A 25,419-nucleotide genomic window follows, 5' to 3' on the forward strand; every position below is an offset into this window, starting at 1 on the left:
GGAGTGTAGCTATAAAAAATCATCAAAATCGGAGTTAAAATAACCATTAAATCATGATTTTTCATTTATAACCGTCAAAAAATTTTGTCCCATTACTTGATCAATGAATGTTTATTTTTTCCGATTTTTGGCATATATGATCTCGAAGTATAAACAAACAAGTTTGACGGTTGGATCGTTGAAACTAGTTTCGTAGAATGTGTATGCCATCAAAACAATATATTCACTAACAATTAAGAGTTTATTTATATTTTCGTTAAATATAACATAAGATTTTGTGGTATCCACTAGTGTAAATATTTTAAATTGAAGATCAAATTCAGTCATTGTATTCACATAGGGTCAAGGAGTGTAGCTGTAAAAAATCATCAAAATCGGAGTTAAAATAACCGTTAAATCATGATTTTTCATTTATAACCGTCGAAAAGTTTTGTCCCGTTGCTTGATCTTTGAATGTTTATTTTTTCCGATTTTTGGCGTATATGATCTTGAAGTATAAAAAAACAAGTTTGACGGTTGGATCGTTGAAATTAGTTTCGTAGAATGCATATGCCATCAAAACAATATATTCACTAACAATTAAGAGTTTATTTATACTTTCGTTAAATATAACATAAGATTTTGTGGTATCCATTAGTGTAAATATTTTAAATTGAAGATCAAATTCAGTCATTGTATTCATATAGGGTCAAGGAGTGTAGCTGTAAAAAATCATCAAAATCGGAGTTAAAATAACCGTTAAATCATGATTTTTCATTTATAACCGTCGAAAAGTTTTGTCCCGTTACTTGATCTATGAATGTTTATTTTTTCCGATTTTTGGCGTATATGATCTCGAAGTATAAAAAAACAAGTTTGACGGTTGGATCGTTGAAATTAGTTTCATAGAATGCATATGCCAACAAAACAATATATTCTCTAACAATTAAGAGTTTATTTATACTTTCGTTAAATATAACATAAGATTTTGTGGTATCCACTAGTGTAAATATTTTAAATTGAAGATCAAATTCAGTCATTGTATTCATATAGGGTCAAGGAGTGTAGCTGTAAAAAATCATCAAAATCGGAGTTAAAATAACCGTTAAATCATGATTTTTCATTTATAACCGTCGAAAAGTTTTGTCCCGTTACTTGATCTATGAATATTTATTTTTTCCGATTTTTGGCGTATATGATCTCGAAGTATAAAAAAACAAGTTTGACGGTTGGATCGTTGAAACTAGTTTCGTAGAATGCATATGCCATCAAAACAATATATTCACTAACAATTAAGAGTTTATTTATATTTTCATTAAATATAACATAAGATTTTGTGGTATCCACTAGTGCAAATGTTTTAAATTGAAGATCAAATTCAGTCATTGTATTCATATAGGGTCAAGGAGTGTAGCTGTAAAAAAATCATCAAAATCGGAGTTAAAATAACCGTTAAATCGTGATTTTTCATTTATAACTATCGAAAAGTTTTGTCCCGTTACTAGATCTCTGAATGTTTGTTTTTTGCGATTTTTGGGGTATACGATCTTGAAGTATATACAAACAAGTCTTATGGTTGGATCGTTGAATGGTGTGTGTATATATATATATATATTTATATACATATATTTATTAAGTAGCTTTAAATTTATTTATTTTGTACGTATAACACTTAAGAAATTGAATAGTATATACATTTATTAAGTAGCTTTCACCTTAATTATATTTTAAATCATAAAATAATTTTTTTTTATTTTTTATTATTCATAACAATTATTTTTATAAATATTGTGCTACGAACCAATTTTTCGTCTCTCAAAAGTTTGCGCGACCAACAGTTCATCGTGCAAAACTCAAAAAATTTGGGCGAGTACCAAAAATGGGACGCGGGTTTTTAAAATTAAAAAAAAAACTTTAGACTTTACGCGACCAATATTTTTTGTCGCTCAAAACTTTGCGCGACCAATATATATTTTTCGTCGCGCAAAAATTTTGGGCGGGTATCAAAAATGGGACGCGGGAATTTTTTTATATAATTGTTTTAGACTTTGCGCGACCAATATGTATTTTTCGTCGCGCAAAAATTTAAAAATTTTGGCGGGTACCAAAAATGGGATGCGGGAATTTTTTTTTAAAAAAATAATTTTTTTTAGACTTTGCGCGACCAATACTCCTATATTCGTCGCGCAAAAGTTTGCGAGACCAATATGTTTCGTCGCGCAAAACTTTGAGCGACCAATATATATTTTTCGTCGCGCAAAAATTTGGGCGGGTACCAAAAATGGGCCGCGGGAATTTTTTATATATAATTGTTTTAGACTTTGCGCGACCAATAAGTATTTTTCGTCGCGCAAAAATTTAAAAATTTTGGCGGGTACCAAAAATGGGATGCGGGAATTTTTTTTTTAAAAAAATAATTTTTTTAGACTTTGCGCGACCAATATTCCTCTATTCGTCGCGCAAAACTTTGCGAGACCAATATGTTTCGTCGCGCAAAACTTTGCGCGACCAACCATATTTTCGTCGCGCAAAGTGATACGATTTTTAAAACTGAAATAACTCCTCCACCATTTTCTCAATTTCTTTCTCTACTCTTACCTCTCCTCTCTCTTTCCCTTTCCCCAAATCCCACCCTTTCTCTCACACTAACTCCTCTCACTTAATCTCTCATCTCTATCTTCACTATCTCTCACTCTCACTCACTCTCTCATCTATCTTTTCACTATCTCTCACTCTCTCATCTCTCTATCACTATCTTTTCTAATTCTCTCACACTCACTTCTCCCTCTCATTCTCACTCACTCTCAATCTTGCCAAAAGGTATATTCTCTCCAAATTTTAAATTTTTTTCATTAATATGTGTTTTTGGAGTTAGTTTTGAGTTTGTGTGGGGTTTGGGGTTGAGTAAAGGGGAGAGTTTGGGTTGGATTTGTGGTATAACAATTTTAGGGGAGATTGTGCATTCTTTTTGTTGTTGTTGTTGTTGTTATTTGACTATATTTATTTTTTTGTAGGGAATCATCGAGACTTTGACGGCTAAAGTTGAGGATTAGGAAGCTATCAAAACATATCCTCCGCCACTACCACCACAATGCGCTTGTATTAGGATTTTATTATTGTACTTTGTTAATTTATATGTACATTTTGAATATATATTTATATTTATTGGATAATTTGATCACTATTTTTCATATGTAATTTTATTTTGAATATGTCAATTTAAATTAAAGTAATTAAGAAAAATCTTACAATTAAATTAAATTTAAAAAGTAAAAATTTGAAAAAATTAATATCAATTTAAATTGAAGTAATTTTAAAAAGAAATCATACAATTAAATTAAATTTTAAAAGTAAAAATTTGAAAAAATTCATATAAATAAATTCATACTAAAGAAAAAATATTTCGTAGCGCAAACTATTAAATTAGTTTATTTCAAATTAAAAAAATTTAAAACAAAAAATATTTTGTCGCGCAAATATTTGCGCGACGTTACTATTTGTCGCGTAAAACTCTAAAAATTTGGGCGGGTACCAAAAATTTGACGCGGGAATTTTTTTAAGACTTTGCGCGACCAATGTATTTCGTCGTGCAAACAGTTGCGCGACCAATGTATTTCGTCGCGCAAAACTTTGCGCGACCAATGTTTTTCGTCGCGCAAACCTTTGCGCGACCAATGTATTTCGTCGCGCAAAACTTTGCGCTACCAATATTTTTCGTCGCGCAAAGTCACTTTTCATTCGTCGCGCAAAGTTACTTTGCGCGACCAATATTTTTTCGTCGCGCAAAGTCTTTCTTCACGATCTTTGCGCGACGGATTCTGCGCGACGAAGTTTTTGTGGCGCTGAAATTTGTGCGACCACAATTTATTTTGCGCGACGAAATTAACTTCGTCGCGCAAAGTGTAAAATGTAGTAGTGTTGGGTTATCCACCAACCCATGAAATTATATTGTGATAATAAGGTGGCGTGTGATATTGCCCACAATCCAGTACAACATGATCGGACAAAGCATGTTGAAGTGGACAGGTTTTTTATCAAGGAGAAATTAGATGAAAAGATTGTGGAAGTGCCTCAAGTACGCTTTGAAGATCAGTTAGATGATACACTCACTAAGGCGGTTTTTAGTCGGATATTTGCCGTGTGTTTGCAAGTTGAGCATGTTCGATATTTATGCCCCAATTTGAGGGGGAGTGTTAAATTATTCTAATTATGTAATTATTGTACTATTAGAATTCCTTACCATAGAAGGATTCTTGATCCTATAATTGATGTAATTACTTTCCTGTAATTCCTGGTGTAAAACCACTATATATTGCCTCCTTGAGAGAAGAATATCATTATTCTGCTTTCCCATAAAATTTTGATTTACAAGTTTTTCATCCCAAACAAAGGATTTTACTATTCATGGACATGTGTCGCCATCTCATGCCCTGTTCAGGGTCTCACATTGAAATATTACGAAGGATCTCACCCATTTCTCTACATATAGGGCAACCCAGGCTCTAGGTATGATTTTCCTCGTTGTACCCATATTCTACCAAAATTGAACTAACTTAAACGTCAGAAGTTAGTTCTTAAGTCGGTACCACACTAAGGCCTCGTTTGTTAGGGATGACTAGACTAGACTAGCAAAATGCCTACATTTCATTTGCATTCAACCTCTTACCAATCCTTCTATAGATGTAGGTCCAACCTCACCGGCCAGAGGACTCCTAGGGCCGAAGACATCAACAACCATTGCTTGTAGCATTCAAGCAAATCTGGTCTAGGTGGTCCAGTACATTTGATAATAAACAGTTCACTAAATTTTAAAGTCAGGTGGGTCGCTATCGTTTCTTTTCTTCACAGGGGAATAGCAGCAAGGAACTCATACATCTTCCAGAAATGCTACACGAGCTTAGAATGAACCTTTGGTTTTGCAATAACTATTTTTGGACTTCAAACGCGGAAGATTGCAAGTCCAAGACTGCAACACGTTGAGTAGTACTTTTTGTATTACAAACGTGTCACGTGTGTGTAGTTTGAGTTAGGGTTTAGAACCGTGTGGGGTCGTAGAAAAACTGAATTTGGAAAGGCATCTGAATGAAAAATAATTAAACCTCAGTTTTGAAATAAAATAAAATAAAATAAGAAAAATAGTTCCCTCCTGTGTTCCTGCTAATGACCCTTTGTACAGCATCATTTCCTGCTGTAAAATGAAGATCCATGAACCCTGGTGTTGTGCAATTAAGCATATCTACCGTGAACAAAATGTAGCCGCAGATGCTTTGGCTGTCAGAAATTATAATCTTGGCTTTGGGCTCCATGTCGATGATGAGGTGCCTGACTTCCTTGAAGATATTCTTGCTACGGATGCTAAGGGCATTGTGAGGCCTCGTGCTGTTATTCTGTAATTGTTTGGCTTTGGACTTTTCGCCCCCCACTTACCAAAAATAAAATAAAATGTATGTATAAGTAATTCTTTTTGTGTTTTTGATGAATTATTTTTGAGTATATTTTAAGCCGTGATTCGCAGTAACCTCCTCCTTGGAAGGAGCCAAGCAGTATTCGTAAAAGGAATGGACCAAACTAGGTAATCAGGGTAATTCAAGCAAGCATGCCTTTATCTGGTGGACTTTATCAATATCCAGTAATCTCTTTGTTGGAATGTCACTATCCACATCTTGTCTTCTTAAATTTAGTGGAAGATATCAATATCCAGTCATCTCTTTATCTGCTAACACAAGGTGAAAAAGTCCTTGCTTGTTAAACAGTGAAATGCAAATACAATGTGTTTACCCTGGAAAATGGCCCAAACACATTGTCCACAGGAAAATTTTTAGTCAAAAGGTACCTCTAGACAGATCACAAGTTTCACTAGGCAAATACAAAACAATGTAATACAAATTTCTTTACAAACTATATATTTACAAACAGCAAGACCAAATCAATTATATGACACAAAAAATGGGATGACCATAGACATGAATGTATCATAATTAATTGTTGCCGAACCGGTATATCGCAGATCTCTCTCTTTGAACTTATCAGTCAAACCCTGAAATCAAAATATAACAACATTTACATGTTAGCAAATCCCAGCAAAAAAAATTTAGAATGAAAGATAGCTATTCCTTTGTCAAAGAGCAAATTTGCACATCTGCCCAAAAAATTGCACGAAGCTAGCTATTTCTCACCTTCACAATCATCCCGCATCTGCGTATCAAAGAAAACAGTGTGTCAGAAGAAGCATAACTACCACTTGATTCTTAGGAAGAACAGAACAATTCATGTGAAACTATGTAGGGGTAATGTCAGATATCCGGCATGTTATTTTGCCATACTGTGATCCAGGACAGTACGTTTATACGTGATTTTACTTGATCATTAATGGTTTTTGTTTTCAAAGTCTAGCAAAAGAAAGTGTCCCACTACATTAGATAAGAAGACTTACTCCACAAAACTATCGAAATTGAGTTCAACCCTGCTCCCACTTCCATCATCATACTTGGAAATCAAAAGTTGAAGAACAGAAGGTGGGATGGCAAGGCCTAGACTGTAGAGTGCATCCCTCAGTTCCATCGAATCAATTTTCCCACTCCTATCTTTGTCATATTTCTCAAATATGCCCTGCAAGTGCAGGTTTAGTTAATAATTCAAAGTGACAACTCATGGCAAAGAGAACATGGAACGGATATATAACATCTGAAAGCATTTTCTATGAACAAACAAGTAGGGAGTCATGCAGCATTCTGAATCTCTGGCTGCTTAAAATGGCATTGCAGATTGGCAGTGTATGACAAAATTCTATTAAGTTCCACAACAACCATACGTAGAACATATATGGTGGTGAATTGAATCAATACGACTATACAAATGTGTTCAGATAAGTTTCTTTCCAAGATTACAAGAGAGCTACACAACTACATGGCCCTTACAATTTACGTAGTTCCAGAGTACATAACATATAAATTAAGACTTGAATCAAATGAGTGGGGATCCTTGCAAGATTAGCCACTGCAATCTATTATTGCCAAAAATCAATGCAAAAGTTAAGCTAAATTGGCACTAGAAATGAGCCTTTTCCTTCAATTGGACTTCAAGAAATGACATAAAAGAAGTAGAAGAAAATTATACAATAGAAATTGAAGGATTTACTCGGTAGAAAGGCCACGATAAACAACCATTAACTATTGTAAGTAGATATATATTATAAAAGAAAACAACTGATGATACTTACTCGCCATTGACCAAGACAAGTCCAGAGTGCAGCAAACTCTTTGGGGCCTATATCAGAAAATTCAGAGGAAATTAATAAAGTGGGACTAGTTAAATTGATGCTTCGATTCGAAACGGAAACAACTAACAAGCAGCAACCCACAATTCATTTTTATCAGGTCAAAGAATTTATAATGCTGACTGTTGGTGTACACATAATAATAAACACAAGAACATTCCCAGCCAGAATTCAGGTTGGCATTTAGAAAATAAATAGAGAAACCAAAATTAATTCTAGCTAAGAATTGAAATTTGAAAAATATATGCAAGTTTGGTAAGAATTCATAGTTTACATCTATAAGAAATCAAATGATACCCGTCTAACAAATAAGCATTCTAATTTCCAAATTGGGATCAAATTTCTAATCATATCCAATGAATCCTGAAGAACAAAGAAGCCATTTTGATGAAAATAAAAACAAGAACTCACCAACTCGGAGAGGATCATTGGGGCTTTTGAAGAGAAAGATGAGCAAGCGAATGGTCCTGAGGCTAAATCTCTGGTACCCAGAAGAAAGAGCTTGCTGCAGCTCATTATCATCAATAAAACCACTCCTGTCCCTGTCGACCATCTGAAAGCTGCTAATCACAGCTGGGTCTGTTCCCGGAGGAAAACCAGAGTGCCCGTATGAAGAAGGCCCCTGCTGCTGCCCGTAACTATAGGAGCTGCCATTGCCCTGAGAGTGCTGCTGCCAGTAACCATAGGAGCCGCCACTCCCCTGAAAGTACTGCTGCCTGTAGGACTCGGGCAGGGATGGGGCAGAGGGCACATAAGAGGGAGACCCATGTTTCCCATTGGAAGCCATTGATGAAGAAGGAATGTGTTCGTGGGTTGCAGAAATTAAAGAGATTTTGCACAGAAAATAAAAAAAAGGGGGAACACGAGATTTGGGGTGTTTTTGTGAGAAAAGCTGTCAGAAAATGATGTCCTCTTTTTGTACGTTTTGATTTTGATTTTGCTTTTGCTTTTAAGGATTCAGGCGGCAGGTTTCGTACGAATGTGGAGAGAAACTTACCTGTAACGGTTGTACTGCGCCGTATTCAGGTACGTGTTAAAACCGACGACGCAAGCGTGTAATGTGTGTGGGGTATCGGATGGATGGATGCTGGGTGGCTTCGTGAGTTTGATGTCAAATTCAAGTAGGACGGCCCCAACCAGGAAAATTCTGGCTTACAACAGGTGTTTGCAATTTACAGACATCGTCTTTTTTTAACATTTTGTTTTTGTTTTTGGGCATAACTACTTTTTTAACTGTGAGATTATATGTAACAGCTTACCGTTCTAATAAGGATATAAAAATGGTAATCACCGTCCGATTTGTAGCGTGTCTATTTTGCTTTTTCTTTACTCAACAATACAACAAATTGTTTACTAACATTTTGGAATAAAAACAAGAGTGGGTCTCGCATAAAATCAACAATCACGCTCCTGATTTTTCAAGAATGAAACTTCATGATGAGGGGGTGGTATTGTGATTGATGGTAATTATGAACCATCAGCAATAACTCCGATTTGTGCTCACACCGGTTTCAAGCTCATAAAAATATGCAAGGTCGTTTTACGAAAGGATGGAGTGTATTTGCAACCGTACCCTCCTCCTTACACAAAATTGGACTTTATCAATTGTTTACTAGCCCAATGGTTACTTGGGCCATTGAGCCCTCATGTCATGTGACCTCAAAACGAAAAATAAAATAAAATTCCACCAGGGGGATCAAGCCTCAAGCGGCGGCAAGACCGTGTGAGAGGAATGGCGGGAAACGAACGAGGACGAAATTACAATCATATCCTCAGCCTCCTTTGGTACCTCTGCTGAAAGACTCGAGACATAAAGCGCGTGACAGATAGGGAGAGGGACAAAGAAAATGGCGAAAGTGGTAGCGGAAGCGGAGGAGCTGCCGAAGGCTATCGTGCGCCGAGTGGTGAAGGATAAGCTTTCCCAGTGCTCCAAGGGCGACGGTGACCTAACTCTTCACAAAGAAGCCCTCTTGGCTTTCTCCGAGAGCGCCCGAATTTTCATCCACTACCTTTCCGCCACGTATGCACCTCTCCTCCCTCTCTCTCTCTCTCGTCTAATCGTAGTTAATTAATTAAATTAAAAATATTTTGATTGGGTGCAGAGCAAATGACATATGCAAGGAAAAGAAGAGGCAGACGATCAGCGCCGACGATGTTTTGAAAGCGCTGGAAGAGATTGAGTTCTCCGAGTTTATCAAGCCTCTTGAGGCCTCTCTTAAAGGTAACTAATTTTTGAAAATTTGTGTCCGCTAGGTGTTTGATGAAATGCCCCACTTAGTTGTTTTCTTTGACCTTTTAAGTTTTGCCCAAATCTTGACCACATTTGCTTGGATCTGAGATGCGTATATGGTGATGTTTGATTTTAGTTAATGGTTAAGCAAATTCAATTAATTTGGTTCATTTGGATGTATGAAAAAATCTTGTTTTGTTGTTTGCCTTGCAGGAAAGAATCCAGGAAAGAATGCAGAAAAGAGTGGAGGAAAGAATGCAGGAAAACAGAAAGCAGGAACATCAAAAGCAAAGGAAGTGAAGAAGAAGAGGAAATTGGAAGAGCCATCATCGCGAAAGCTAAAGGAAAAGGAGGAAGACAACCAAGATGAAAATGGCAGTGATGATGAATGAGCAAGCAAGCATTTTTTGTGTTTTTTTTCTTTCTGTCTTTGTGGTGTGCTTCTAAATCAAAATTTGAAAATGCCCATGTTACTTATTAAATTGGGTTTATAACAATTTGCAATTCGAGTTCAAATTTTGCCATCCTTTATATTTTGTCCTTGAGAATCTTCATGCTGCCTCTTTAAAGGATTGTGTGCACAAACAGGAAGTGCCATTGCAATAAGATAGAGGGAGCTACACTTTTTTCTTATGGTGTGTTGTGTTTTTTTTTGTCATAGTTTACGAGTGTTCAGGCAGTGCCAAAAGTGCTTTCAAGTAGTCTATTACAACGATTGACAACTGATTAACAAAAGCGTTTCTGAACCAATCCGCTTCTTATAAAAGCCATGACCAAGAAAAGGCCACCACCTTCTCATATGGTGCACGGCCACTAGTTCTTGTTGAGTACGTCACTTCGTAATAATTTAGAAAAACACATCGCAAATTTTGCATTGTCCGTACTCATGGCATAGGATTCATTTCCCGGTGGAAAATGATACGATACCATTACCAAAAATCCGAACATGCCTTATAAAGAACTATTGCTCTTTTTCCTCAATTAGTTTCTATTAGTTTGATGTACTTTAGGGTAAAAAATGATTAAATATAACAAATCAACAATGACCACATAAGGTATTTGTATAACAAAGAAGTATCCATAACGCACTTTCGTATAGGATGCTGCTGTTACAACTTTATATAACAATCTTGAACGTGACAAGTACACAATGGAATGCCGACCCCTCCAATTTCTAACCATTGCAAGAACAATCAATACGGGTTATACCTGCGTCCATGCCCAGTATCATTGCTGTACCTACCCTTGTTTGGACCACCACTACTTCTGCTACTGCTTCCGCTCCGACCACCACCCCTGCTACTACTTCTTTGATGCGAAGGTGAGGGGTGTGGCTGTGCACCTGGTTGTTGCCTGCAATGAGGAAAAATAAATTACTCAAGTTACTAACCTTCATTGAAGGGTGTCATATAAAGCTAGGGAAATGTTATTTCAAGGGTATGTTTTATTGCAATTATAGAGAACAAATTGAGTAAACAGTCCTGAGATAGAGCAATCCAAGTACTATATTCAGTAGTCCAAGTGATTGATTGGAGCATGGAACAGAGTAGACAAAACCGACAGACATGACAGAACATCATAGAACCACAAAGGGCCCCTCCATTATGGCCAAAATAAATAGAACTTTCAAAAGGGTCAAATCAAATCATAACCAACAGTCATTCCAAAATTCAAATCATAATCAATCACATCCTGTAATAAAAATCCTAGTGAAAAATTACGCCCCTGACATCACAGATACACAAGGGGATGAAAATTGTTAAGATGCTAAAAAGAAGGCCAATGTCTCAAGCAATTTGGAGCTTTCAATTTATTTTTTTCCTCTTATTTTTATGATCCAAACAGAGAAGTGTAGGCATCTTTGCTAGGATAAACAACCCAAAACCTAATTATGTTCAAGGAAAAAAGAAGACGTGGTACAGATTTATACCTCCACAGGGAAAAAAAAATTGACCAAACAATTATAAGAGAAAATTTCTATTGTGCGCTTAAGTTACACTGTTTGTATAGAAACATACAGTCTCCAGCTTTATTTTATATGACATGGCACATTTATTTATTCAGTTACTTATTGTAGAAGGCAGACATCGAATTAAATAATGTGATGCCATATAATTAAAGCTATATGAGGCAAAAGATGAGTTGTGCTTACAGAACATATCCAATCCGTCCATCAGGTAGAAGCATTGGCATCATTCCCATGCCTGCAGGAGCCGGTCCAGGTCCAGACATCAAAGGCTACAATCAAATTTCAGCAGAATTTTAGAAATCATGTACCTAAAATATGTATGGCAGATAAATTTTGGGCACAGTGGCATAGGTAAACAAATATTTGCATGTCTATGCTTTGAACAAAGCATGCCAAAATCATGGGAAATACTTTTAAAGATCTACAACATGAGCATGGAGGAAAGACATTATACCAAAATTTGAACATCAACAATCAAGGTCCATATTCACATTTCCTTTTTTCTTGCTTTTCAGATGCCTGTTTTTAGCATAGGGAGATTGATGGAGAGAAAGAGAGATTTCCTAAAGTTTACTTTTGGAAAATAACAAACCCTAACTTTGTAAAATATACAGTCAAGAAAGGAAAGGGAACCTTGATGCCTAAATCCTAAGTCGCAGACCACTTTCTCACTTCCTGTTCTTTCTCAGCACTGTTCCGTTTCTCTTTGTTGAGTCATTGACAACAACAGCACAAGTGACCTAGAACTGAGAGCTTGCCAATTTATATAACTTATGTTCATTCCATTCACGGAGCTTTTGAAAACAAAATGGACCATGTGTTTTCTAAGTGCTGTGCTCAGAATGCATCTGCACCTAGTCTAAAACGATTTCATTTTTTTCATCGGACGTGTATACATGCATGGTGTAGGAGGGTCAACATGTGTGACCCGGACACGGGATTCCTCTCAGCCGTGTCTATGCTTCTGAGATGTTGAACCATGACGGTGGGGTAACTGCTTCTATATTTATTTACGGCCATGGCCTCAGAACAAATAATATTTATGAAAGTATTCAAACTGCTAACAAAGCACAAAACGAAGACCAAAGAAAATTAGAGGTAAACAATTGAATATCATGTTCAGATAACCAGGCACAACGATAGTTATCAAGGCATGGTAAAAAGTCATTTGCACTGTTATATTTAAAACCCATTAAACGCTAAGCAATGATAGTCCATGAGCAATTTATGCGAAGGCTAAATAAAAAAATTCCATGAATGTGAAGTTTAATTAAAATATTCACTTCACACTGTAAACTAACTAATAACATCAGTATACGTTGGCACATATCTCACCTGTGCAAAACCTGCAGCACCATACCCTGCACCAAGAGCACCATAGGCACCCCCAGCCATACCATAAACAACACGAGGTGGATAACTAGGAAGCAACCCTGACCTATGCGAGTTTGATCCACCAGACTTTTGATCTGCCTGTGGCCTTGCAAGAGAACACTCCAACAGCTGGCCTGAAATTAATGAGACCGTCAAAACAAACTACTTTACCACCTTTAGAATGGGGGGAAAGGGAATGCAGATAAGACATTACCGTCAAGTTCATAATTTTCAGTGTTCTTCAATGCTTTCATGGCACTGGACCTCTCTGCAAAATGTACAAAACCAATTCTACTCTGTTCCTGTCCAGATTTTGCAGCTGGCAGAACCACTTTCGTGATTTTCCCATGGTGTTCAAATAGCTCCTTTAAATGGTCTTGTGTCACATTTTGGGGTAAATTCTTTACATAAACTGCCTTCACCTGTATGATATGGGAAACATTAAGATTTGCAAAAATAAAAATTTAAAGACCACTCCCAGGACTATACCTATGTAATAAAATACAGTAATTAATAGCCGGAAAATGATTGCCATGTGACTAAACAGGAACAGATTGTGGTTATTTAAATGGATAAGGAATCATCAAATGTGATTTTTGTTCAAAGATCCAGCCAAAGGTCACATCCATCAAATGATTACTAGATCATCTGGAGTCTGCACTATCAAAATATAAGTGGCATCCGTAACGCAACTATCATTTCAAAACTCCTACAGAGTATTACAATTTACCTAAAAGCATACATATATTAGAATTATCATTCCTGCCCGCACCATTATAAATACATGTGTGACCCTATGCCGACAAGTAAAAGTCCAAAAACAAAACTATTTCTAGTTTACTTGGGCATTCACCAAGTTAAACATTGACATTGCCGTTAATATTCCAGTTGCATACTTTAATCCTCAGTCATAAAATGTGAAGCAAACAGGAAGAAAAGAAAGAAGAGTTACTTAGCAACAACCTGAGAAGCAGCAGACGACTCGGCATTTTTAGGATCTGCCCAGCTCACTGTTGGAGCATTGTTATCTAGCTTAAATTTTGGGTCCACCATTTTCTGCCTTGAATAGTCAGCACATGCGTGGTTATAGTAGTCAACGAAAGCAAAGCCTCGGTTATTGCTTGTGTTCTTCATATCCTGTGACAAAAAAAGTTGAATAAACATTGAGGATAAGAAACTAATAAACCACAAAACAAGCATAACAATTGACAATGATTTACCCGAAATTTTTTGAAAGATAAAAATTCACCAGGCTGAGAATGGAGAGATAAATAATGGACACATGAGCACACTATATATGGCACAAACCTTGACCAGTTCTACACCAGTAACTCCAGGACCAATCTTCATCACAACTTTCCTCAGATCTTCTTCTCCCCAGCTCCTTGGAACATTACCAATGAACAAACGGTGCTTTGCTTTAGATGTTGAACACTTTATTCTTTTACCCTGAGAGAGGGAGAGAGAGGAGAGTAAATACAATTAAAGAGCCGCATATTTAGAATGAAAGCAAACAGCCCAAAGTGTACAAAACAATAATTTTTGTTTTTCAAAAAAAAAAAATTCATCTTAAATCTTTTAGTTTTATATCCTTACTCATATTTCAAGGATTATTATATGTGTGGTTCGGAGTAATATGATTATGCGCAAAGGTTAAGTTACCTTAAATTCAGTATTATTCAATTCCTCAATGGCATCAGAAGCCATTTCCACGTTTTTGAATGTCACAAATGCAAAGCCCTTATTCTCACCCGAATCTTTGCCCTTCATAATCCGAACCTGTTGTTACAAAAAAAATACAGTCCTATTTTATTAAAAATAAAATAAAAACATAAACAGGGTATTTTATAACGAGCAATTGAACTAACCTCCGTAACCTTTCCTACAGCCTCACAAAAAACCTTTAAATCCTCTTGAGAAGCATCATGAGGAATGCCACCAATATAAACTTCTGAACCATGTGGAGGAAGGGCAAGAAGTCCAGCATGCTTTTTCTTCTCATCCTCATCATCAGACATCACCTCATCACTGCTATGGGATTTCCCAACATCAGTTCCAGTGGCATGATTAGAATCTTCATCCTCTACCTCTTCTTCCACCTCCTCCACTTCTTCTTCTTCCTCTTCTTCTTCCACCTCTTCTTCTATTTCTTCCTCTACTTCTTCATACTCAACCTCTTCATCCATTGCCTCCTCAGGGTCATTGTCACCATCAAGATCAACCTTCTCATCGGACTCTATTGGCTTTTCGGGTTCAACTGGTTTATCAAGTGATGAAGCATTTGCTTTTGCCCTTGGCATCTTATGTATCTAATTAAATAAGCTTGCAAGGCAACTGTGAAGAAGGCACAGAAGCCAGAAGAATTCATGGGAAGAAGTAAACACATATTGAAAGGAAGGAAAAAAAAGAATGGGCAAAAGGAGCTGCAGAGTATGATTCTCAATTGAACTGGATTCATGAGAACAAACTCAAAGGTTTTCAATTTGAAAGACTTATTAAGGGATAATGATAACATTAACAGCAGTATTAGAGACAGGAAAAAGAGTTTTCTGAAAGATTATCATGTGGATTATGAAGGTGCTCCAAATATTCAAGATATGAATTTCTTGAAGTCACAACGAGACTGCTGTCCAAAAGAGGAAAAAAAAATTGGCTAGTTTAACCTTATCCGAGGGCACATTTAACCCCATTCCAATAATAAGAATAGCAAAGAAGCAGCATATAAGGATCTAGGGGCAGTAAAATGTAATAGATAATTGGAGGAAAAATGGAGACATTTATAATGCTTTATGTGTATGCAAGGCCACACAACCAAGTGACAAAAAAGTAGGACCCAAGATTCTATGTAGATAAAAGGAATGAGACCGCTGCAACAAAAAGGAGAATCAAGCCACAACAAAGTCCAATTTGACAAAGATAATACCATTTCCAAAATAAATGTACCAATCTGGGTACCTTCCTGCAATAAATTGACATATAACGACTGAGATAGGGATGGACATTACAGCTATGATTTAGATAACCAACAGGCACAATCATAATTCAAATGCACTAATACATCCTCTCCACCTATTCTCAATAGCTCCAGAAAGATAGTACTTGACCAGTGGCATTTCAACAAATTACACATCTGAGGTCTAATAAAAACAACTTAGCACTGTTGTTCAGAAAGTGCACACAAACAATCCATTTGGTAAAGGCAAAGGAATTAAGGTATATTTATCTCTAGTTGAATCAGTTTTATAGACATATATATGTAGGTCCTATATCAATAGTAGAATCATAGGTATAGGAAACTACATGAAACAGCAAAATGGAGTGAAAGACTAACTCAAGGGTACATAAAATCTGAGATGATGTGCACACTTTCGAGGCATAACGGATCTTTTTTTCTCTTGTCCAGATTCTTTCCACTTTATCCCCTGTTCGGATAGGACAAAAAGGCCCAAAAGCTACCAAACCTAAACTGCAAATCCTCCACCCAGTGCAGTGAACCCATCTAGCATTTGAATGTCTCAGCATAGCTGAGCTATTTCACCAGGATTTAGTTTTCGAGGCAACATGAACTTAGATCACTTGGGTTAGAACTCCTAACAGTTGCAAAATGATCTTCCTTTTTTTTCAGCTCAGCTTAATCACTAAGAAAATGTATATATAAAAAAATATAAAAAAACCCAAGAAGTTGAAATTTTTTTGAAACCCGACTTGAAATGTCCAAAATCAAACTGACATATAAGGAGACAGCATTTACAACTGCCCTTGAATTTCAACAAACAGTCACATTATCCAGCGGAGGAACTACATGTTCATAATATAAACACAAAAACATAAAACGGAAATGCAGTTTCTATTTGAACAAACCAGCAAGCATAAATACGATGGAGAACAATAAAGAGTCGAGAGAGAGAAAGTACCAAATGAAATGAGCAATCTGTGGAGCTTGCTTTTTCTTTCTTGTGGGTTGTCTATAAATAGAGTGAGGAGCAAATGGAGAGCGAAATTGGCAAGATCCGAACTTTGGTTGCGTGGAAATAATTGAAGGCTCCAGCTCTGTAGTTTTTATATGGAAAGGTTGAAAGGCACGAACCCTAGGCAGAATTGTGTCCAAATTAGGATTTTGTCGACCAATAGGATTTTGCTAACAATTAGGTGGTGTTTTTACAGCGAATCTTTCTCATCAACATGTTTTAGCATCTGGAAGCTATCAATAAATCGAAAAAGTATCCAAATGCTGAGGAATTTGGTGTGTTTCATTTTTTTTTTGCTAAAGTTAGGAAGGGGGAGGGGGTTTTTCTCAAAAAATAAACAAAAAACTTAGGACACGCATAAAAGTTATTTTACATATCATTATATTATTGGCTAGGATAGGAAAAAGTGATAATTGTGTTCAAATTTGAGATTACCTATCTGCAAATCAAACCCTTTTTCATTAGACATTGACGCTGTATTTTCTCTTATTCGTGAAACCAATTTTGGTGTGTAATATGGGCGGAATTTCACTTAGTGTTTACTTAGTTTCAATGTTATAACTTTGCAATTCAAACATATCCACATGCACGAGTAAGAATTAAAGTTTAGGAAGATGTCATATGTGTTCATTCACTTTGATAACAAAACAATATTCTCATCTCCTATCTCATGCAAATCCTAAATACGCATACGCATGTATCACTAACATGCACATTCAAATGACATACATGAACATATTTCATATGGACCTTCTAATTCCATATATGGTGCCAATCTTTATGATCATAGCCCTCAACAATTTTCAAAGATTTATTTTATGTCGGAGCATTTCAATCGTGACTTTTCAATTCCATATATGATGCATGTATCAACTATCTCTTGATTTAGTGATTTTTTTTTTTTGTTGAGACCCAAGAAAAGACGTAAAGAGAAGTGCACAAAAATCCATCACATGCGAGTTACAGTTCACGTGCCACGCTAAATAAATAAATTGTCATGCTAGGAGTTGAGATAAAATATGCCTGAGTTACGAACCCATGCTAAAATTGAACATCGCAACCCTTTCCAAGGATAATAAAATAAAATAAAACATGCAAGTGACATGCCACGCCAAGCATGAAATCGTATTTCACACATAACCACGCTACAAGCTTAAGTGGGCCCAAGCCACTCAAACGTCTGGGGCTTGCTTAAGTGGGTTGTGGTATGGATGGTAATGAATCAACATGGGGCCCATTGATGGGCCGAGAAATGGAAGGTCTCGGGTTGCTTAAGAGTCTCAAGACTCAAGCCCATTTCTTAGGCCCAAACATGTGGGTGAGCACAAGAGAGAAAAAATAGCCCAATAGCCCAAGCAAAATGGCCTATTGACACAACTAAAAAGCCCAATGTTTAACAAAAATAACCCACTTGCTCAAGGAGCCACCTTGGCCCATACAAAACCCCAAAATAAGCCACAAAAAACTCAGCCATTTGCTGAAAAATAGAAGCCACGTAGAGAAAGTCTGCAGATCATTGAACAAAGCTGCTGGGAGGTTCCAGCACATAGAGGGAGCAAGTTTCAAAGCCAAAACATCCAAGGAACCATGGGGTATTAGCAAAGAGAAAAAAGCACCCTTCAAACCAGCATATATATCCCAGCTCCTTTCCTAATCAGACTTAGCCATGGAAAAAAGGGAAGAAAGCGGTAAAAGAGATGGCTGGGAATGGAAGTCTTCCATAGAGACAGCTGCGGGAAAAGGAGGCCTTGAGCTCCAAACTCTAATCTGGTGCAAATAGGCAGAATGAATTTCATCAAGAAGGGAAAAGTCAAGCAAGGAGATGAGAAAGGAAGGGAAAAGCTTGGCCAAAATGGGTAGAAGCTATTAAGATTTCTTGGGAAGTGATGGTTTCCAGCGGCTATAAAATGAGGTCTCTTCCACCCAACAAAACTCAACAAAAACCCATGCCTAGAGAGCAAGCTTTCTCTCTAACTTGCAAAAACCCAGCAATTTCGTGCATTGTTCACCCTCTTCTCCATTCCTCTCTTCTGGCAGACAGAGTATCTGTCATGCTGTCGGAAGAGCATTGTTCTTCATTTCTCTCTTCGTAGCCAAATCTCCTACAAATCTCTCATTTCTTACCTTAACACTTCCCTTTTCCACCCTAAGAAAGGCTAAATTTCCCCTCAGTGCTAAACTCATGTTGATTTTGCTTTCATACCACATGTCTCTCATGCCAAGCTCAAAAGTTTATCTGTAAGCATGCAAAAATTACCTGTAAGCTGTCATTATTTTGGTTGGTGAAGGTAACCAAAATACTTCCTAAGGCTCCGCTGCCCTTTCGAAGTATTTTCGGGGCTTAATTTTCGAATTCAGACAAGGGGGATAATTCCATCGGTCTGCCCTTTATGGCAGCCCAACCCATTTACAGCTGTCGGAAGAAAAAGTCCCCTACATTTCCAAAATTGAACAAAGCTCCAAATTCACATTGTAAAAATAATTATGTACATAGTATATGTATCACTAAGATCAACCTCCCACTTGTTGGTCTCAATATTATACACAGTGCTTCTTCTTGGTTTTTTTTTAACCGTAAAGGGTGTGGTTAATTGTGTGGATTGACATTCTATTTGAAAATATATTTGAAGTGGGATCCTATCAAAATTGAATCTGAATAGATGAAGAAAAGGAAAGTAAATAACTTATGAAATGTTTACTTGGAACGGCGAAAGTAAGGAATTTGAGAACTTTGGAATAGGGGAATTAAGGAATTAGATCAACTATTACACCTAAGTTAATCTAGTTCCTTGGTTTTTATTTTTTTAATAGAGAAAATGGATCATTGTATTCATAAATTAACCACAAAGACTATCAGCCATAAGGGTAAATACAAATGCTCACAAAGGGGTAATACAAATATGGAAGCATAGTAACCACATAGGGTTAATCCACATATAGGCCGCAAAAGACTAGAGAAATTTCGGCATAAAAGCTGCATGCTTAAACAAACCAAACATGAATCGCATCGCCCAAATCTACTAATACAACTACAACTTTTAACTCTCACAAGTACAAATAAAATACAAGTAGAGACTAGAAAACAATCAAACACCCAACTCGCAAGGAGTTGATGCCATTATTAATAAAAGAAAACTGCAAACAACTAAAAACCAATAAAGCCATTATCGTCGTTGTTGCCACCACCACCACATCCATCATTGCTGCCTTGAATACAGAGAACACAATTGATATTGCAACTCATCACCCTACAACAAATGTAATGACCCAAACCTAAAATTCATTTATAATTAGTAATTAATTATGCAGAAAGACAATTTTGCCCTTGGAATAAATTATAAACAAAAAGTTGACTTTTTGACCGAAAAGGAATTTGACAATTCCACATACACTGTTGCATAGAGCACGACGACACGAGTTCATAGACACGAAGTGAGCTCGAATCGGAGCTTTAACGAAGAAAATACGAGTAAAATATCACGAGGGGCAAAATGGTAATTTGAAAAATCTGATTTTATAAAAAAACCTCTGCTTCTCTCTCTCTCTCTCTCTCTCTCTCTCTCTCTCTCTCCCGCTGTCCTCCAGCCGTCACCATCCGAGCACCATAACTCCCTCCACCGACCACCTCTGCACCTGCCGTCGGCGCCAACAGAACCAGCTCGGTTCCGTCTTCAAGCACCGACCACTCTCCGCTGTCAGCCGTCGCTGTAGTCGCCGGAATCCGTCCAAAAATGAGTCGGTTTTGTCAAAACTTCGAACCGTTCGTTCTCCTTCAATTCTACTCCAAATTTGTCGAGTAAGGTATGGATTTCTACCTATTTTCCGTGCTCTAGCTGATGGTTGGGTAGGTTTACGTTGATTTTCACCGTAGCTAGCTCAGTTTTCAAATTGGACATTCGGCCGACTTTCGGCCTCCGTGTTCGGCCACTTCTGGTCAGTTTTTGGGGTTGGTCCAAGAACGAAACTGGTTCCAAATATGGTGTTATACCTAGGATCGGAGTTTGGAGCCTTAGTTTTGTGATTTTCCGGCGATGCATTATCGCTTTAGACACCCATCACTGCCGACGCATGCGGCGGCGCGTGGGCGAGGGTGGTGCCGTGACACTGTGTTCTTATGCGATCCTTAGGTCGTCACGAGCGCATAGGAATTCGCGGATCTCAATTTGAATACCGTTTGAGCCTCGAACGGATTTTCCATATCGTGCGATTATCGGGTTCAATACTGTTGAGCCGTTAGATCGTAACCAGGTTCAGATATGTTATTCTAGGAAATTTTAGAAACGTGTAGGATTTGACGGATCGTGAATCGGAGTCCCAGATACTCCGAAAACGCAAACCCTAGGGCTAGGGTTTAGAAATTATGCGGTTACACGATCGTGATTAATCCAACCGTCCGATTGACACCAATACCCTCGGGACATGTGTCCTAATATATTGGACCTTCTAGCGGCATCCGGATCATATGGTGAGATCATGGACCCGTGGGGTTCCGAATTGACTTTTTGGACTTTAGCGCTATTTGAGTCCCAAGATACCGCTTAACTACCCCACGTGGAAGGAAAACTGTTATGGGCATAGGGATCACTTTAAATTGACGCACGTACTTTTAGGAGCCGGGGTAGGGTTTTTAATTTGCTACTATATTGTATTAATAGAATATTATAGTCATTGAATCAGGCACTCGGGCACCAGTTGACCCGCAGGAGGGACCTTCAAGAGGTCCAGCGAGCTCGGACTATCAGTGAGTGGACTCTTTGTTTTAATAAATGAATTTAAGCAGTTCAGTTTCAGTTATCAACTGTTTTCTTCTGTAAAATATTTTATGTTGCATGCTGCCGAGTGAGATCTCCTTTAAGCATATAGGAAAAGATATTCTCGTTAATTATCAAATAAATGGCAGCAGAATTTAAAAGGTTACAGAAAGTTAATTATTCAACAGTTTTGCTTCAGAAACTTTATATTTTCTTAAATCACCTTGTACCCAGTTATTAAATGTTGCCTTCGAATTATATTTGTTGCCTTCGGTTTAGTCAGCAGGCTTGACAGTTGCCCCACGAGTTTCTTTGTACTCGAACTCGTGTGGAGCGAGTAATGCGGATAAAGGTGGACTACGGTCCCCTGAATTCTGAGAGTTGCGGCTCTGACTGACCTCGTGTCACTGAGACCTGCGAGTATGCGTCACCCATGGTGATGCAAGGAATTGACGGATACAAGGAATTGACGGAAATAGGGTACACCTAGGTGATAGTTTAAATTGTTTTCAAGTGTATATAATTATATACATGCATTGATTTCAGAAATAAAGAAAATAAACTAGTTTATATAACTGTTTTTACAGTGGGGTTAGTATGTTCATATGCTATTTTCTAAACTTTATTTTTGGGTCCACTCACCCTTATTGTTGTTTTGTGCCCCCAGGTAGTAGACGTGCACAGGAATCCACCATCGGGCCATTTCCCATCTTCTGCGCCTTTCTTTGATGTAGGATTTGTATTTTGTACAAAGGTTCACTCTTTTGTAAATTCTTAGTAGTCGCTCTGATGTTTTGCCCTAGACTGAGCTTTGAACTCTTGGCATGTGTATATATATGTATGCTGACAGTTGGTTGTATATATATACTTGTTTTGACATGTGTAAATATTTTGGTATTGAGCCAGTTACAAGGGAAACTCTGCCGGTTTTTCGGTAGAAGTCAACCGTGTTATTTTTATCGTGTTTTGTATAGAAGGGCAAATAGGTCATTTGTGCCCGACATTCGCCAGGTGTCAGACACGCACAGGGTCTGGTTCGGATTTCAAAGCGAAATTTGGATCGGGTCTTGTCAACAAAACCATAGATCCATATATCTGGACACAATTAACCTCCCCACTAGTAAAACCCAAATCTAGTAGATGGAGAAGGGGAAAATTAAGTAGGGAGGTAGAGAGAGAGAGAGAGAGAGAGAGAGAGAGAGAGAATGGAAGCTAGGGTTTTTAATTCCTAACTAAAAAATCAGAATATCCAGTTCCTTGGTTTTAAGAGTATTGAATTATAGATTTTAAGGTGAGACTCACATTTTTTGATATTATTCCTTATGTGTTATTAAATATGGAGAAGTCATGAATTGAAATAATTCATTTTCTTCTCATACCCATTGATGGTAAGTAAATATGTCATTATATATGAACAGTTAAATAAATGACCTAAAATATCAGTGTATCAACCAACGTGGTCTAGTCCGATGGAAAAAGGCCTTGGTAGTGTGTGTGATAATCCCTTCTCTCCTTATAGTTTAGACTATTGCTTATATATATATATATATATATATATATATAGAGGGATTACATTAAGGGATCCCTCAAATAAACACCTTTTAGGGTTCCCTATGAATTTTTTTTTTCAACGATCCAAATCATCTATTTTTTAAGTCAACATTCATAGATCATCCTTGCAAAAAATTAGACAAATCGGAAACCATTTTGACATCCAATTGTGTCCTAAAAAATCAATGAACACGGTATTTCAAGAAAGTACTAAAATTTCAATAACTCAATTGAGTGGTCAAATGATAATAGATTCAAGTGATTTTTTTTTAAGAGATTATCTTTGAATGAGTATGTACAAAATAGACGGTTTGGATTAGTGAAATACAATCCTGAGTGGGGCACAAGCGATATCCCTCAAATAAGCTTATTTGAGGGACACCCTTACAGGGCCCACTCTACATTGTATTTCATTCATCCAAAATAATCCATTTTGTATATATTCATTCAAAGATCATCTCTACAAAAAATTATTTGAATCCGATATCATTTGACCACTCAATTGAGTTACTGAAATTTTAGTACTTTCTTGAAGTACCGTGTTCATTGATTTTGTAAGACACAATTGGATGTTGAAACGATTTCCAATTTGTAAGACACAAGGGGACTGTATATATATATATATATGTATATATATTTATTTATTTATTTATTTATTTGAGGGATCCCTCAATAGAAGGGGACTATATATATATATATAGTTATTCAATTTGCTGATAAATTTCCAGAAGAAATTTTTGACAGAAGTTAACTCCAAAGATTCTTAGGATCTTTTAATTATATTGCTGACTTCTATCAATACTTAAGATTGCAATGCAAACCCTTGTTTGATAGACTTCAAAGCAATCCTCCTCCTTGGTCTCCTAGTCACACAGAGACAGTTCAGAAAATCAAGCATTATGTCAAAACATTACCTTGTCTTGGCATTCCGCAGACAACTCATTCAAAATAGTTGAAACTGATGCCTTTGGAATTGGTTATAGATGTATTCTTAAACCAAAAAATCTCTCCTAGTTAATCAGAACAAATTGTTCGATTAGATATATATACCAATTAACAAAATTGGATGACCATCTATGAATTTGTGCTCGATTCGCATTTTGGTCTTCGCATTAGAAAAATGGTTGTTGTATTCCCTCAACTTCAAATTCTCTCGTAATGTTCGTCATAGTGTCAATTCTATATTTTATGTCAATTTTGAGCACATGCCATGCATGCGGTTTACCGTTGAAGGTCAAAATTGACTTTTAACACAATTTCAAATCTCCAATTGCTCATCAGTAGGGAAATTGAAGATGTTTCGCATATTGGGGCTGATTAAAGTTCTAAGGTTTTAGAAATTCACCACTTTGATTGCAATTTGAGTGGATTTGTTGGGGGTAATTGTTCTAGTAGTGCCAATTTAAGGTTCGAGGGAGGGCTTGATTAGGGTTTGATTATGGGATTAGGGCAATTTTTTAAGACATTATGACGCTAGGACCAACGGTGCAAGAGACACTGAGGTTGAGGGACTACAACAATCATTTATCGAATTCAAGGACCAAAATGCGAATTTGGTACAAATTGATGGACTATTGCTCTAAAACGCTTTAAAATTAAGTTATAGTTAGTTTGTGAGCAATTGGCTCTTAGTTTACCCTTGTTGCTTTATCAAAATGAAATGTTAGATTTATTTTTTATTTTTGATACAAACGATATTTGGAGGAATGGGAAATCGAACCTAGGCTAGGTGTATGAGTAAATGTTCTTAATCACTTGAGCTAAAAGTCTCTTGCAAAGGTTAGGAAATTCGGAATGAAAGATCAGCTAAAAAATTGTCAACTCACAAAATTTTGTCAGCTACAAAACGAATTCTATGATAATGAGTTCACTTCATTTTATAGCACACAATAAATCCAAAACACAACATTCCGAACAAAAACAGCGCAAAGACGCAAATGGGTTTTTGTCAAATCATGGGTTACTTTCCCTTATAACAAAAAGCAGGCATAAAATAAAAGCAAAAATGGCAAATGAGTTTTCAATCTTGAATATGAAGAAGGACGAGGATACCCCAGTGTCTTTGGATCAGGCAGGGGTCGATCGGCTGGCCTGAGCATCGACGCCGGGAGTGTTTTGATTAACTTGAAATATGTTATTTAGGAAGCAAATCGACATGTGTTGTGCATGAGAGACACAACTGAATAGTCCTAAAACGAGTAAATCCCATTAAACACAAGTAAAACCAAAAGCTTCCATGGAAAACTTTTCAGGCCTGCCTCTGAATTTCAAAATCCATTAATATAATGACTACATCGCCATTGAAGAAGGAAAAACAAAAA

At 36.9% G+C, this 25,419-nt stretch overlaps 3 protein-coding genes across 5 annotated transcripts; 1 reads left to right on the top strand and 2 right to left on the bottom strand.

The window, feature by feature from the left end:
- On the bottom strand, positions 5,656 to 8,372 carry LOC18773847 (probable calcium-binding protein CML48). Its single transcript, XM_020565586.1, has 5 exons — positions 7,667 to 8,372; positions 7,199 to 7,245; positions 6,413 to 6,588; positions 6,156 to 6,174; positions 5,656 to 6,016 (listed from the first exon to the last, which is right to left on the bottom strand). The coding sequence occupies exons 1-5, from the start codon at positions 8,040 to 8,042 to the stop codon at positions 5,906 to 5,908; spliced, it is 729 nt and encodes a 242-aa protein (XP_020421175.1). The 5' UTR covers positions 8,043 to 8,372; the 3' UTR covers positions 5,656 to 5,905.
- LOC109949569 (DNA polymerase epsilon subunit 3) lies at positions 9,000 to 10,116 on the top strand. The gene is made up of 3 exons (XM_020565587.1): positions 9,000 to 9,275; positions 9,358 to 9,476; positions 9,699 to 10,116. Exons 1-3 carry the CDS (start codon positions 9,103 to 9,105, stop codon positions 9,875 to 9,877), a joined length of 471 nt encoding a protein of 156 aa, XP_020421176.1. The 5' UTR covers positions 9,000 to 9,102; the 3' UTR covers positions 9,878 to 10,116.
- LOC18772893 (heterogeneous nuclear ribonucleoprotein R) lies at positions 10,433 to 17,125 on the bottom strand. 3 transcript variants are annotated; one of them, XM_007205043.2, is made up of 9 exons: positions 16,743 to 17,125; positions 14,697 to 15,162; positions 14,491 to 14,607; positions 14,137 to 14,277; positions 13,792 to 13,965; positions 13,043 to 13,250; positions 12,790 to 12,962; positions 11,638 to 11,723; positions 10,433 to 10,838 (listed from the first exon to the last, which is right to left on the bottom strand). In XM_007205043.2, the coding sequence occupies exons 2-9, from the start codon at positions 15,126 to 15,128 to the stop codon at positions 10,679 to 10,681; spliced, it is 1,491 nt and encodes a 496-aa protein (XP_007205105.1). In that variant the 5' UTR covers positions 15,129 to 15,162; positions 16,743 to 17,125; the 3' UTR covers positions 10,433 to 10,678. The 3 variants fall into 3 exon arrangements, with proteins under 3 accessions (XP_007205105.1, XP_020421174.1, XP_020421173.1); XM_020565585.1 differs by having other exon boundaries at positions 14,697 to 15,451; XM_020565584.1 differs by having other exon boundaries at positions 14,697 to 15,787.

Source organism: Prunus persica, chromosome G6 (genome assembly GCF_000346465.2).
Source record: "Prunus persica cultivar Lovell chromosome G6, Prunus_persica_NCBIv2, whole genome shotgun sequence".
NCBI classification, from domain to species: Eukaryota; Viridiplantae; Streptophyta; class Magnoliopsida; order Rosales; family Rosaceae; genus Prunus; species Prunus persica.